Below are 16,349 nucleotides of genomic sequence, written 5' to 3'. Positions count from 1 at the left end.
ATAAAGAAAAAAGTTCTATCGTATATATTGTTAATGTTTTCAATTTAACGTAATTTACTAAGTATCTCATGTTACGAAGAAAATAAGATATGTAATGTCCGTTAGTATTTCTACGATTAAAGTTCATAGAAGACAAAGAAGCTCGTAAGAGGTGAATTCTCGACCTTTAAAATGACGTGTAACAAAGAGAAGAAAGATAGAAAGAGAGAAAGAGAGAAAGAGAAAAAGAGAGAAAGAGAGAGAGAGAGAGAGAGAGAGAGAGATCGTATCCGATCTAGTTCCATTCGATTGGCACCTTTTTATGGGTGGTGTAGCATCGATTCTCGATTTTATCCAAAGAATGAGAAATCTTGCTCTGAAATTCGTAGGTTCGTGTTCATCGGAAGAACACCACGATTGAACGTGATCGATGTTAATGGTGAGACTGACATTTCCAGTCATTGTCTGTCGTGCTCACACCACCGGACTCGACGCAATCGTTATGGTTTATGGGAGTAACCTCCGATCATACCTCATTGTGGGATACGTGGCCGAAAGCGTTTGCGATAACGATTACTGCGTTATGTTACCACTTTCATGAAAGTTCGACAGATGTGGAAATTTGGAACGATTTGAATTCGAATTAATGTACGTTGATTGTACTTTAGACTTACGTTGATATTATTGATGAGAAAACTTTATTAATTTACATAATTATCTAATGATACGAAGAGACCATGAGAAATCGTGGAGGTTGAATTAATGGAAATATGCTATGTAGTAGAATTTTAATATTTCTCAGAGATATCTAATGACCTTGGCCGAAAAAACTCTTCTATGTCATAATAACTTGTAAACAAACTCTTCTAAGAATGCTCTTCCATAGTAATTACCACCCTTGAAAGTGAAAGGACTACGCCTCTTCGATCGGTCATTACTATAAGGCTTGCTTGAATTCCAAGCACTTAATGGCAGGAATTACGAAATGTTTTTTCTTTTTCTTTTTCTTTTTATTTTTTTAAACGCCCACGTTAAAATTATGTTTATGCCGTTTATTACTATTTAGCGAATATAACTTTTGTAACAAATTTAGTTTTTCTAGTTATTTATTCTATTGTTAATATTTTTTATTATTGCTACGTAAACTTTATTTATTCGAATAAATTACGATCCATCGAGGTTTTTTCGAAACGTCAAAAGATATAAATTTGCTAACATATTACGCGACAAATGCTCAACTATTAACGTAAATATTAAACGAGAAAGTTTATAAATAGCAACGTAATAATGCTTTGCAAAAAAAACAATGTATGTATTCCTTACGATAATCAATTTCTAATCATATAAATTATAAAATATCAATGTATATCACGGATTCTCATCAAATATCAAACACGTATCGTATAATATAATATTGACAAGGAAAGAATAATGAACATATACGTGCCATCCACTCTTTTTATTTCTACAACGAAGAATATTGGTTTCGTTAAGCAAATGTGGTTTTTCATAAATTTTATACATCATCAGATGTATTAATTTATAATTCTATTTAATTTACAATTTTTACACGAAGCATTGAAGTTGTCGAAACATAAGTGCTTACACAGACCTTTACAATGCTTGGATAAGGATCATTATTTTTGTTAAGTTTATTTTTATATCAAAAAAAAAAAAAAAAAAAAAAAAAAAAAGGCGATAGTTTATACATTGATGGTATAAGGATTGCTATTTTTTGCCATCTCTATCTTGTAACTGAAGAGATCGATTATATTACTTTGAACGACGATATCAATGTGTGATAATATTATATATACATAGATATTTGATGAATTTTATTATATTTTAATAAAAAAAAATATATTTTATATTATATATAAAATTATGCTATTAATTATAATGTTATCGCATATTGAATGGCTGGTTATCACATATCATACAGTAAAAAAACAGCATTTCAAAACAGCATTTCATTATTAAATAAATAATTAGAAAATATTAAAAGTACTAAAAAATAATATTGAATATTAAAAAATATTTAAAAATTTCTGATTGACATTTATATAAAAACAGGTACATATTTCAAAAATAATATATGTATATTTAATGATGCAAATATACATATTTAATTACTGTTAACGAAAAGATTAAGATAAAGGTAAATAAAAACTATAAAGAAAATTTGTTACTAAGTTTAAATTGAATAATTCCTAGAGGATTCTTTTTATAATAATATTTGTTAGGTTCATAAAATATTTGTGTGTAAATAACAAAAAAAAGAAACGTACTGTTTTCATTATTTTATTAGAATCACTGTATCTAATATATTATAGTTATGATATAAGGATAATTTATCAGTTGCCACATTTGTGAAAAAATTATATTAGGAAAAATATTTTAAAAAGTAACATAACATCTACAATAAGATATTGAAAAAAACATGAAAACTTTTACATACATTTGTTAATATCAACAATATTTTTCTTATTGTTATTTTTCAATTTTCGGATGAACGATTTATATAGTTCACATAAAATTTCCGTGACTAAATCTTTTATACGTTGTAATTAAACATGTAATTAATAATCTATCGTAACCTATTGTAATTAAATATTTAATTTTATTGAAAATCTATAATAATTAAATATTACATACTGTAACATTAACAAACAAATTCTTTTCGGCGTAATTTAATTTTATAAATATTGAAATTTCAAACATAAATATTGAAATATCATCAATATCAAAATCAGATTGGTTCTTTGCAATATTATTGGTTCAATAATATTGCAAATTTTATAAGTTCGAGAATTATTTCTTATAGCTCTATAAATTTTTTTTAATTTCGAAAGAATTCTAATAACGAAGAAAATCTTTCACGTGGATTATATATTTTCGTAATATATGACGAAACAGACGATACATACTTTTTCCTAAAGAACGCTAAAGCGATATATCGCGCAAAGAGAGAACGAAGGCATTATTTATATCTCGAGACATTCGCTTAAACGATTTCACAGGAATTCAGTCATTAATCTCGGTTACGTACATAAGAGAGATACAGTAGCTAAATAATATCTAACGAAACATAAATAATCGCAGGTTTCTCATTATAATTTATTAAATGTTAATTAAAACTTATTGGTTAATTATATTCGAATGAAATGTTGTAAATCGTTGAATTTGATTGGTAGAAGGAAAATAATCAACGTATTGCCAGTCCTCAATTGTTTTTTCTGAAAAAAAAAATAAAAAAGAATATATTAACTTATAGTTAATTAAAAGTATTTCTTTTAATTTCGAAAGAAAAGCGAATGAAAGAAAATATATTCTGTCGATGAATCTTTGCCGTCGCATGAAATCTATAAACGGAGAAATCTTTTCGCGTTATGCCAATAGAAAGTGTTGTTAGTTCGGTTCCTGGATGACTCGTTTCTCTAATCACATTCTATATCTACGACTAGAATAGAACTATCAGAAAACGGATCTATTCTATTTAAATCGTAAGAGTGGACAAATACGATAGTCATGATTTAAATATCTAAAATATTATCAGAAATATTATCATAAATGTAATTAGATAGTATGTGTGTATATATATATATGTATATATATATATATATAAATATATATATATAAATATATATATATATATATATAAATATACATATAAATATGTATGTATGCATAATATATATACATATCTCGTGAAGCATCTAATAAGGATGAGTGTCTCTTGGGAAATAAGGAAGTGAACCGTTAAACAGAACTTGGAATATTCCATTGCAGATACGCTTCGTTTCATACAACTAACCTTACTGAAAGCCTTCTGTTATTATACGCGAAAGCTTCGAGACTCAAAATGTTTGTAAACATTATGAAACCACTATCATTATGCATAAACGTGTTTCCTGATTGATCTGTTTGCATGAATTAATGGTTACTCTTCAATTTTAACCTAATGATTTTCTCTCGTCATTGTCAAAAAAAAAGAAATGGAATTTCTTTTAAAGAGAATAAACCAATTTTGAAATTTAATTTCTGTTTTAGTAGAATTTTTCGAAGGCTCTCCGAACAATCGGTATAAATGATTTTCCTCGGTATCTATGAAAAAAAAGGAAGCAAAAATATCGTTGAATATTAATAAAATATTTTGGAATATGTCGCCAGAAAGAGAAAGAGAAAAAGAGAGAGAGAGAGACATTATTTTATCATTTCGTTCGTCGCATTTCAAAACTTTTTCTCGAAAAGGAAATTATATTTCTCGAATAGCGAAATGAAATATTTTTAAAAGTTATCGTGGTATCTCTCTCTCTCTCTCTCTCTCTCTTACTTCTCTGAGCTTTGATACATTTTCAAACTATTTGACGACTCGTATAAAATGCCGAGAAAAAGCTAGCTAAATGAGATTTAGAGAAAGCTAAATATTCGAATATTCAGAAGAAAATGTCGGTACTAGATACATGAAAAATAACGAACGGTTCTATATAATTTAGAGAAACTATCTAATCTCAAAGAAACAAACTCTAACTATTATAAATCGTAGAAAGACAATTACCTTTCGTATCTCTCAGGAACTATGATTTTGCTTCGATGATTAATCGATTGTCTGCGTGCGCAGATTGAAACATGATATTCTGGGAGTTTCTTCTTTCTTCAAATTTCTATGGTCGAAATTTGGTCTATCGATTAATCGACATCAGCTGTCATTATTTCGACAAATAAAGCAGAAGAACGAAACTAAAAAACGATCCTGTGAGAGACTTTTTGATTTTTATGAAAAAAAGAAAAAAAAATAAGGGAAGATATAAAAAGATAAAGTTTTGCTATATCTATACCTGTATAGGTGAGAACATTGAAAGCAATTATTCTCTTTTCTACTTCTCTTTGTTTACCAATCGAAGAGTACACTTTCGTAGGCGGATAAAATAAACGGATAGAAGTGTAATATAGATATTGTTTCAAAGTCTACATCGCCATGAATGGTTTGAAATAGGTAAATATTTGATAGAAAATGAAAATAGTTCTCGATTGACTAGTTTGTTTATACTCGATCATTGTTATTGTCGAGAAAACTTTTTAATATAATAGATAAATTGATAGAATAGTCGGAATATGAGGTTGATATGAGAATAAATGAAAAAGTTTTTAAATACTGATGCTTTATTTTATATAAAGTATTGTATAAATGTATAAACGCTATAAATACGTGGTATCTATCTATGGTGGTGGTGGGGTGCTAGTCGTGATCGCAAAGAAAGGGTATGACGAGGGCGGGCGGGGTCGGGGGCCGGCGGCGGCGCGCCATCTATATACATTCGTTCGCTCACGGGAAGGGCTGACCTACCATAATCTACCGGTCTCTCCTTTTCACTAACATATAAACATAATAATATAATATATGTGTAGTGTGTGTATATGTACGAATACACATATGGTAATGGTGTGTGTGCGCGCGTGTGTGGCAATGTGTTTATATATATATATATATAGATACGCGAAGAAAAGTAGAATAGTAGTAGTAGTATGTATACATATTTATATATATATATAAAAAGAGAAGAGACATATAATGCGCATGGACGAGCAATGTAATAATAATATGTATGCTTGGGTGCGGCAGTAAGTATAACAACACACGAGGCGTCGAGCCCCGCTCGAGGGAGAGAAGAGTAATAAAAAAAGTGTGTGTATGTGTGTGCGCGAAGAGCGGCCTTACGGATGGTGGAAGACATAGAAAGAAGAAAAAGAGTTCGAGCCGGAGCAACGGTGGGTATTCAGAAAACAGAACAGACCCAGTTGGTCCGACGACGAAGCGCCAAAGCTTGTCCACTTGCCGAGAGCATGGCCGAGAGCGGCGGCCGGTCGATCGTGCTAGCGTATAGCTCGCAATTGGCTCGCGCCGTTAGATCTCATTAGACGCGGCTGATTCCTGACCGGCTCGTGGGTGCGCGAGATCTCGAGCCCGGCGACCGCGGTAACGACCGATTGTTGTGGTCGTACGAAGCGACAATTGACTAAATTTCCAAAAGAAGGAAAGTGTACCGCGAATCACGAGTGGCCGGGCTCACGATGCGTTTTCCCTTTCTCTATCTCTCTCCTCCTTTCTCTTTCTTTCTCTCATTCTGATACTAGATTTCTCTCTTTCGCTCCGTCTCACTCTCTCTCTCTCTCTTTCATTCTCTTTCTCTCGAGGCCGATACGAGCCGGCCTATCCATCGAGGGGAGGCTAGGACGGATCGGTGAAACAACGGGACCTTTCGTTGAAGCGAAGATCCCGTTGCGCCGAGCGCATCCTACCACCGAATATAGTATAGAGGCTATACCACTTTAAGACCGATGCGCGTTCCTACCATGTTCCGAGGTTGGACGAAGCTTTGGGAAGAAGACGTTGTGAGCGCGTTTGAGGATCGTCCGGAGACCGGTGAGTGACTGTGGTGGGTTTGCCGCCGTCGCCGAGCCGAGATCGCTGGGGTCTTGAACCGTCTACCACTTGGCAATTGGTGCGGGGATGATAGCTCCGTGGGAGCCGAGTCCGGCGTGGATGGCGCCAGATGGGCCATTGATAACAGCAACTCCGGCGTCATGTCCACCAATGCCACCAGCGATTCCAGGTCCACCTCCGATGACAGCGATGGCACCAGGGCCACCAAGACCAGCACCAAGACCAGCACCAAGACCAGCACCAAGTCCACCACCAAGAGCGGCACCTCCCAAAGCGAGTCCTGTTGGAGGAAAAAATAGGTAGGAAATAGTAGATGAGACTTTTTAATTCTAGGTAATCGTTGGACAAACGAAGGGAGATATTTACCACCAAGTCCAGCGCCACCACCAGGAGCGGCAGCAGCAGCAGAGCCAGAGCTTCCATCGTCACCGTTGATTCCACCAGCACCAGCGTAGAAAGCGACTCCACCGTAGCTAGGTCCTACAAGGCTAGCGGTAGCCTGGGATGGTCCAACGAGGGTGGCGGTTCCTTGAGAGGGTCCTACGAGGGTGGATGGTCCAGCAGCAGGTCCTACCAAGCTGGATGGTCCGGTACGAGGTCCACCTACGGATTTGGCACCTTCCTGGGGTCCAGCAAGATCGGATGGTCCAGTCTGGGGTCCTACGTTAGCCTTGGGTCCTTCAGCCGGTCCGATGTCGGCCCTGCCACCTGCTACTCCTCCAGAGACAATCTGTTGAACTCCAGCAGCTCCAGCAGCCGCCGCGGCACCAGCAGCATAGCTAGCACCAAGACCACCAGATCCCAAGCTAGAGGCACCACCCTGAAGGGAGGCAGCGGTTCCAGCACCAGCTGCGAGTCCACCGCTGAGACCGGCACCTCCGCCGAGACCTCCATGACCAGTGATAGCCAAACCAGCACCGCCGTAACCACCGTAGCCGATGCCACCATGTGCGATACCGGCACGGGCCGTCGCTACTGCTAGACAGGCGAACACGATCTGCAACGAACGAAACCGGTTACTTACTTCGACCACAACCGATCAATCTATACCGATCGGTTGTCCTTCGCCTCGAGCTTCCAATACACTTACGCCGACCGATTTCCCTCATGCTTATATTAAATGACGCCGCAACCCGAGCTATATCGGTTTACGGAAGCGCTCTACTACCGACTATCACCGACGCGAATCTCTATTTTCATTGGCTCGCAGGCGATTACGAACCGACTACCGTCCATGCGTCAGTTTAGCTTTCACTCGGAATCGCGGTGACTCTGTTCCCGGAATCTGTTTCGAACCGTTCGAAGTAGCCGTTCTTTCGCGTTTCAATCTTTGCATCCGATCTCTTTCGATTTGATCCATAGATTCTTTTCTTTTCTTATGTTCACAAAATATATTATATATATATATATATACATATATATATATTTATATATATATATATATATATGTATATACATATGTATTTACGAAATGTGTTGATCGCGGCTAGTCCTCATAATGTCGTGCCGTAACGTTTCGTAATTGCAATGATAGCACACCGATTGCATTTTCTCATAGTTAACGAGACACTCCTCCGGAGGCAGACTCCCTCTCGCTTCGGCCTGGTTACCACGCCTAACGCGACAGGACCATATTAGGGGAAGAAATTCTTGACCGACCGTTCGCTAATAGATGCTTTCGTGTATCCGTAGAAAAAGAAGTCGACTTCGATTTTATGCAATCGCTCGAAACTAAACTTGCGACGCAATTCAACGCACGATCGAAGCCACGATATTGCACGATATTGCACGATATTGCACGAGATTCATAATTAATCTAACCGGCCAGAGTTTCACTCGAAATCCTCTTTCGTTTTTTTTCCGAGAGCAAAGTCGTTTTTTTTCCATATCTTTACGTTCTAAAGGAAGTGCGTTAGATCGAATCATGAACTCGCGTGTCGCGGCTGTTTTAAGACGTTGCACTTAAATGGCATCGCTTCGCGACCTGGAATTATGCATATCTAACGACTTCTCGAAACTTTCACATCCCGTTTACGCGGAACGAAGGTTCGCGAGCGGTGAGCCGTGCGACGAGTCTGACCGAACGTTCCCGCGACCCTCCCGACTCTAAAGATCGCATTTCGTAATCTCTAACGTCTAGAACTCTCGCGAAAAATAGAATCTATTGTAGATCGTTCGTATTGAAAGTCAGTATACTTGTCATTAAAGAATCTACGAAGGATTCACCAAGGACGGTAACCGGTCGTCGATACGATTCCTTTTCAATGACGAGCGCGATGATACTACAACCGGTTTTACTTTGACTTGCACTAGACGACCAGATTGCATATTTTATGAATGAAAGTCGTAAGAGGTATGGTGCCGATCCGTCTGCGTTTACTTTCGAGTTTCGCGGACGAGTTAAAAGAACGACAAAGAGAAAAGGTAAGACGAACCCTGACATTGAATCGTCGTTTCACTAGATACGTGACATTTTAAAACGTCGCGTTTACTGCGAGATTATTTGTTGACGCGAAAATCTAATTATCCATCAAAAGAACGAACATTGAGTTTAGCTTGAATTAAAACGATCGAAATAACTATGACAGTAGAAATGACCGTAGAGAGAAACTGGAAAGTTATACTGAAAAGTGAAAAAAGTTTCAAGCAAGATGACGCGATAGGTAAAAAATGAAAATAATTAAATGAGATAGAGTAGCGCGACTTTACTTGGAGCACGAGAGAACGACGCGACGATCAATCGAATATGAGCAAGTGATACACCCCGACGAAAAGAAACACCCCGTACCGAAGCCCGTAATTGAGCCCATAATTGAGCCCGTAATTTAGCCCGTAATTTAGCCCGCAGAGGAATCCGTAGATACTCACAAAGGCCTTCATGTTTGGTGTGTGTATGGTGGGCTGGTAGTCCGGTGAATGACTGACTTGGGCCGGGCCGGCAGGCCTTATATACGCCTAACTCTACTCTGTCCACGCTCCACAATCACCATCCTTTCGAAAGCAAGGCGCTCCACCACCCTCCCCCCAGAAAAACTATAATCCTCGCGTATAGCAGCGACGGCGTAGTGGCTCCGTAGTGGCTAGGAGCCGTGGGGGTGGCGAGGGGGGAGCCGGGGGAGGCCGTTCCTAGTCGTCGATAGTTGCCTTTGCTCGCCTCTACTCGCGGGCAACTCGCAGCTCGGATACGGCTCCGCTCCACTCCCCTATCGAGACACGACCACCGAGTGCAAACTGGCACCACCCGGTCGCGGCAACCCGATGTTAATTTACTCCCTTTCTAAGGGCCTTCGAAACGACCCTTATTCGTTTTCTCTCATCATTCGGTTCGCCACCATTCGTCCATCCAAAGATAGATTTCTTCTTACTTTCTTTCCTAAAAATTTTCCATTTTTTCCTTCCCCCCCTCCCTCCCATTGCCTTTGTCAAAGAGCAAATATCTTTATTCATTCGTCGCGTGTTCGAACGCGCTTTGATTTTGTAATTTTTTTTCTCCTTTACGATTAAATGAACGCGAAAGCGACATGCAACAATAATAGAAACTCGATAAGGATTCGTTGTCTTCCTTCATGATCGTAATCTTTCTTATCGTTAGCTCGAATAAATACTACGGATTACTAGTCATTTTTAAAATAATTTAATAAGACATAACTCTTTTCTCTCTAGTCATTATTCGATCGTATCGAATTCGATAGGTATGATCGATACGATAACGTTAAGGATAAAAAAAATTTTAACGAAGACACTCGAAAGATGATTTTTTTGTTTCTTAAAGTTTTCCTAAGATATTCTTCTTCAATCTTGAAAGGTCGTAGAGACTCCCGAGTCGAAGTTTTCATTTAGGTAGTCCAGTTGTTAAAGGGAGAAACTTTGTCGTTTACGGTTGACAAAAGAGAGAGAGAGAGAGAAAGAGAGAGAGAGAGAGAAAGAGAGAAAGAGAGAAAGGAAGAGAGAAAGGGATCCAAGAATGGCGAAGCGCAGTCCTGATTATGGCCCGCTTGTTACGTAGAAACGAGGCACCTTGCATCGAAAAGGAGTTTCGCGTTTAGAGCAGCGCGAAACGTTCTAAAGAGTTGGAATTACGGGTCGTTGAATGGCCTTAAGAGACCTGAATTCTTTTCTAAATAGATTGCCTGCTACCGCCGTCGCTCGTTCGTTACTTATTACCTCAACCTACTAATTCTAACTATCGAGTAACCGTCACCGAGCGACAGGAGCGTTATGTCGCTTGGTTTGAAACGAACGAAACGATAGCGATATCCCTCTTGCTTACCCTTTTTCGTGTCCTTCTTATTCGATAGAGATATCTCACGAACAGAAAAGACATAGAGAAAGGGAATCTATTAGAGGGACCGGAAAGTAATATCGTTTCTGCACATGTCAATATTTGACTGTAATTAAAAGTAAAAACTTGTTAAAAATTTATTCGTTTGAATTTAATTTAAGAAAGTGACATTACTTTCCGGTCCCCCTAATACTTTGTATTTTGCAATGGAGCCTTTTAAATTATACAAATTTTACGACAAAATGAACAGTTCCTTGTCAAATTCGATGAAATTTGAGAAAGTAAAATAGTTGATGATGAAAAAAACGGGATGAATAATGAAACAAAGAATGAGAGAAAGATAGATAGATAGATAGATAGATAGAGAGATAAAGAAAGAGAGAGAGAGAAAGAGTGAGAGAGAGAGAGAGTGAGAGAGAGAAAGAGAAGGGAGGGAAATAGCTAAGAGGTTGAAAAGAGAAGAATGTTTGCTCATTATATCGTGCTAATTAGCTTACTTTTCATCCGATTCCATGTATATCACGCACTCATGATTTTCCGGCTTTGCAAAGTGAAAGCCATTATATTATTTGAAGTCTACGAAAAATGTTTGTTGATCGCGAAAGTCGCCCGCACGAATCTTTTCTTGGTTGCTCGGCAGCCCTGGCCGGTTTAGAATATATAAAGCGGCTCCGCTGCTGTAGTCGATTCTTTTGCGTTCTCACTCACCCTTCGTGCACCGCCATCGCTGCTCGATCGGCGCGAAAGTGATCTACACGCGCTGGTCGTGTTTCATCGATCAAGCAATCGATCGATCCTCGTTGTTGTTATCGTTCTTGTCATTGTCAAGTTGTTCACGAGATAAAAAAAAGGATTAAATTTATCGAAATTGGGCGAAATATTTTGTAGTGAAGTTACAATATTTCTTTGATTAATAAACGCGATATACTTTAATTATTTGAATTATTTATTATTATCATTATATAATTTTTTATTAATCAACGCGCGTGTTAAGTTATCATGTTTCCGACGTAAGGTTCCGCGTAAATTGCCAGCTTCGAATAAATTTGTTCGATACGATCGTACACGAATTTCTTTTCCATATATTACATTTTCGTGAAATAAAACGATAAAAAAGAAAAGAAAAAAAAGATTACATTTCGATAAATGTATGATGAAAGAAAAATGAAAGTAGTTTTCTTCAGTATTTCCGAATAAGAAAACGTTTTTCGCAAATTAATTGATCTTCGATCAATATGCTTCGGGCCATCGGTATTTACGCATCCGCATCTGATAAGGCAACTTTCTAGACCACTTACATGGTTGTTAGATCCGTGAACCGAATTGTAATAAAGGTGTCGAGTTCTATAGTGTCATTTAATGTTAACGATTATTGACGTTTCGTAGATCGTTAACTTTTTTTCCCTAGCGAACGTACCAATTCATTTTTCTTCTCTTATTAAAACGTGAAATTAACAGATTGAAAGTGAACGAGAGGTGCGAACTTGGATGGATTACTTTCTTTATTTGTTGTATTGAAATTCTTCAATAAATGATTGGCAAAATTTAAAGGTATCTTAAAAAAGTGTTGGAGAATAGTCGGTTTCGTTCAATTTATTGCATCAAAATTAATCGTTTTGCAAAAAAAAAAAAAATAAAAAAAGAAAAAAAAAAGAACAAAAAAAAAGTAACAGAAAAAAGTAAATCGTTTAACGCAAAGGAACTATTCGAAAGGATCTATTAAAGTTCGAACAAGTCGACATTGCATGGTGGTGTATGTACCTGCTTCAGGGACAAAACAGCGATAGGATAGCAACATTGACAATAAAGTTCTTATGCATCAAGAGTGTACCAATCGGAGCGTATCCCTTTCTCCATGGAGTACCAGTGACGAATCTTAACCCATTCAGCCCTGACTTCGATCGTATCGAAGTCTTTCGTAACATTAATTTATGATATAATGAATATAATAAGAAATAAAATGAATAATAAAAAACGATAAACATTATTAGTTTTTCATTTAATGAAATTTGGAATGGAAAATTTTTGTTGCAAAATATTGCGAAAGGTCAAATAACTTAATAAAGGTTAAACTAATAAAAATCAAAAGAAAATTGGCACTTTTATATAGTGCATTCTGTTTGCGCGTATTTCGTTCCGTGCGAACGGAAGAAAAGGCAAATGGTTACGCAACGACGCGCGGTTAAACGAATCGAGGTGCGCAAGCGTGCACGCGTTCTCTTACTTGCTCTTTCTCTCTTAGTACATACATGCATACGTACATGCATACGTAGCAGATAGGTACGCCGTAGAGAAACCAAGTTGTTAGTTCGAAGCAGTGCCAAAGGCGCAAACAGACTCGTACAAAATTCTCTTATTTCTAACTCGAACCTATTATTCTATTTTATCGTCGAATTGTCATTGAGTTTGAGATGATTGCGAGATATCAAGGACGAAGGTCGCGAATAAGTCGAGGAAAGTAGACCAATTTATTTAAAACATTATCTAAAAGGACTAAGGGCCTGGACAGATGTTAAATATAATTTTTGTTTCATAAAATTAAAAAGTCATCGGAAAAGAAAAATAAAAGAAAAATTGTATTGATATAATCGCTAGTATTGTGGATTATAATATTACAAAAAAAAAAAAAAAAGAAAAAAGAAAAGAGAAAAATATCTCTATATACATATCTATGTTACACAATAATTAGATTGATTTCATCAGAAATATTGGCCGATTTTACTGCGAATATTTATGGAACGAAAAAAATGTGAAAATAGAGAAATTTTATTCTTAAAAAGAACTAGGTGTAAATGGCGAGGAAGAACGAATAGTGGGGGTATCCATGGGAAAACTCGGTTATCGTCGACGCCACTACGAAAACGAACGTCACGCTTCGTGACTACGTGCTCCTCCTTCGTGTTCGTGATTATTCGTCGATTCGACTTTGACGTTTTCTCTTGATCTTAAGCATATATCGTAAAATAAGAACGGTATTATAACGATCGGTATTATAATGAGATACGATTTCAAAATCGAAATCGATCGATCGATTGATCGATTGAGAAAACAGTATGGTGAGAAATAAGAAGGAAGAAGAGAGTCGACAATACAAAACGTCTCTAAACTCGAGCGTAAAATAAGAGAGTCAGTCAGTAGGTTGCCCGGTTAGTTGGTTTCTAAGCTGTCGACTAGTCACTGGTTTATCCTTTTCTCTCTCTCTCTCTCTCTCTCTCTCTCTTTCTCTTTCTCTTTCTCTCTCACTCTCTCTCTCTCTCTTTCTCTCTTTCTCTTTTTCTCACAGTAGTAGGAGGTGAGTAGGAGGCGTGTGCATCCATCCGAATGCAAATCATTGGAGAATTGTCATCTCCCATTAGAAAAAGTAGAAACTTTAATATTATATCTGTTCCGATTTTTATTATCTCCTTTTCCAAGCTTAGATGAACTTAGATATAAACGCAGATATATAATTCCAATAATTATTATCAAAGTGATTATATATTATCATGTATAATAATTTACTTCGTATCATTTAAACAATCATATAATTAATATATAAATATTTGCGATAGAGGTTATATATACTGTTTAAAAATAGTAAATATTCTGTAAGATTTTAATTCATCCAATATAAAGATCACTATCTCGATAATCAAATGATATTTTATTTAACTGTTACAATATATATTATATGCATTCAAAGATCCTGCCCGATTATACTATATTTCGCTAGCATTCATATATATACATACCATGAGCCTACAATAATAATGGAGCAAGTTTAATTGACTCAAAATGCACCGAAAGCTCCAACTTTACCTTCTCTCATCTCTATTTTCTTGGTTTAATCCTATTGCATTATTGCTACATATGTTGCAAATCATCTATTTCTCTTGCGTCAAATTGAATATCTTTTGTTAAAAAAGAATTCTATTATTTCTCTCGTGAAAACTGAGATAATAAAAAAAGAAAAGAAAGTGAACGAAGAAAAGAGAACGAAATAGAGTAAAGCGGGCGAATGGTAGCGGGTAAATGGCTAAACGTATAAAGAGATATATTTACTTGGAAAATTCGCTGACTGATAATTTAGCGAGCTCATGAATACGAATGAACTTCTATATACTCGAAAGGCTCGTAATAATTGAGTAAAAAAAAAAAAAAATGGAAATAAAAGGAAAAAGAAAAGAAACAAAAAAAAGAGAAAAAAAAGAAAAAGAAAGGAAAAGAATGAATTATTGCGCTTCAAATAGAAAAAAAAAAACTTATCGAGGCAAATTCCAACGAAATGAGAAGTAGTCGGTAAGAGCTTAAAAACGATAAGATAAAAAGGAAGAAAATTAAATTAAGCGACCTTAGAAGAAGAAAAAAAATAGATCGAAGGAAGAAATAGAAGAGCTGATGAAGAAAAAGGACGAACGAACCGTAGCACCATCTCGTTCTCTCTCGTTCGTGCTACACTTCGCTTCGAAACTGCAACTAGGCTCGAAAGTATCTTACGCAATAGGTGGAGCAGTGGGATAGTGTGGGCTACCGCTGTCCAGTACAGAACTGCCCATCATTTCCGTGTTCTGCAGCTCGCTGACTTGCTCGCTCGCTCGTTCGTTCGCTCGCTTACTCTCTTACTATTGCCTGAACATATTCTCGTATCGTCGTACTGTACAGTACATACTGCGTATACATTGACGTTGCTACACTATTCCTCTTGATTTCACGCACGTCAATATTTCACCGAACTCCTTTACGTTAATACAAGGAGAAAAGTAATCTAATCAACATTTATTTTATTCTTCGGCAGTATCTATCTTTTATTTTCATATATATATATATATATATATATATATATATATATATATATATAAACATGAAATTCTTCAAAAAGTGAAACTCTTTTACGAAGTTTTAACAGCTTAATCTTAATCCATGATAAGTAGACTACCATATCGTATATTCACGTTTGTTAGATGCAATATCCGTCTAATATTATTATTCGAGTAAATCTTTTATGTTATAAGATATATTTCTACATTAATTACTCTTACAATTATACGATAGTATATTATTTTATAAACGATATTTCCTAACGAATAGTTAACATTCGATTGAATAACGATAGATTCTTTAGATCTTTCATTTACTTTTTATGTACGTTCGGAATGTTATGAATTCCGACTGGTCGACAAATTTTCTTTTATTACGAACTATATCTTATTACACTCGTTTGATAAAAAATTCAAAATAGATAGTCTAAACGATCGCATTATCTCAAGCTTGGTAAGGTATATGTACTGTGACATATAAGTCTGAGAAAGATCATTTATCTTTAGCGGTCTGTTTGAATCGTTGGACCGCGTAAACCGATCGACTGACCGACTGGTATAGAAAACAAGTGTAGGTAATTTCCGTGTTCTTTCGGCTACATAATCACCAATATCCTCCCATAATCGTAACGGGCCTTTTTTCGTTCTCGCTTTGTCGGAAAATTTATCGTCTATCGATTTCATGTGTCGCTTATCTATGATACGAAGAAAAGAAAAAAAAAAAAAAGAAAGGGAAAAAAATAAAACGTTAGATATATTTATTAGACAAAACGTTAGGGTATCTTGAAATCGCAAAACGATTTCTCGAATAATTCTATCCTTTAACTCGAGCACTTGCTTTCGTATT

General features: G+C 36.4%; 2 protein-coding genes across 3 annotated transcripts in view; one reads left to right on the top strand and one right to left on the bottom strand.

Annotated features, from left to right (window-relative positions):
- Positions 1 to 16,349, top strand: part of LOC118450770 (glutamate receptor ionotropic, kainate 2) — a 125,704-nt gene that overhangs the window by 2,074 nt on the left and 107,281 nt on the right. The gene's annotated exons all lie outside the window — the stretch shown is intronic.
- Positions 6,333 to 9,445, bottom strand: apd-3l (apidermin 3 like). Its single transcript, XM_035883704.2, has 3 exons — positions 9,293 to 9,445; positions 6,791 to 7,421; positions 6,333 to 6,704 (listed from the first exon to the last, which is right to left on the bottom strand). Exons 1-3 carry the CDS (start codon positions 9,302 to 9,304, stop codon positions 6,466 to 6,468), a joined length of 882 nt encoding a protein of 293 aa, XP_035739597.1. The 5' UTR covers positions 9,305 to 9,445; the 3' UTR covers positions 6,333 to 6,465.

Source organism: Vespa mandarinia, chromosome 8, assembly GCF_050613455.1.
Source record: "Vespa mandarinia isolate Hongniang chromosome 8, ASM5061345v1, whole genome shotgun sequence".
Classification (NCBI taxonomy): domain Eukaryota; kingdom Metazoa; phylum Arthropoda; class Insecta; order Hymenoptera; family Vespidae; genus Vespa; species Vespa mandarinia.
The sequence above is the reverse complement of the archived record's forward strand: the minus strand, read 5'-3'. Positions and strand labels throughout refer to the sequence as shown.

Coding starts and splice junctions, on each gene's coding strand:
- apd-3l (XM_035883704.2), bottom strand. Junction 6,705..6,790: donor TGGTGGCGCTGGACTTGGTG/GTAAATATCTCC, acceptor TTCCTCCAACAG/GACTCGCTTTGGGAGGTGCC.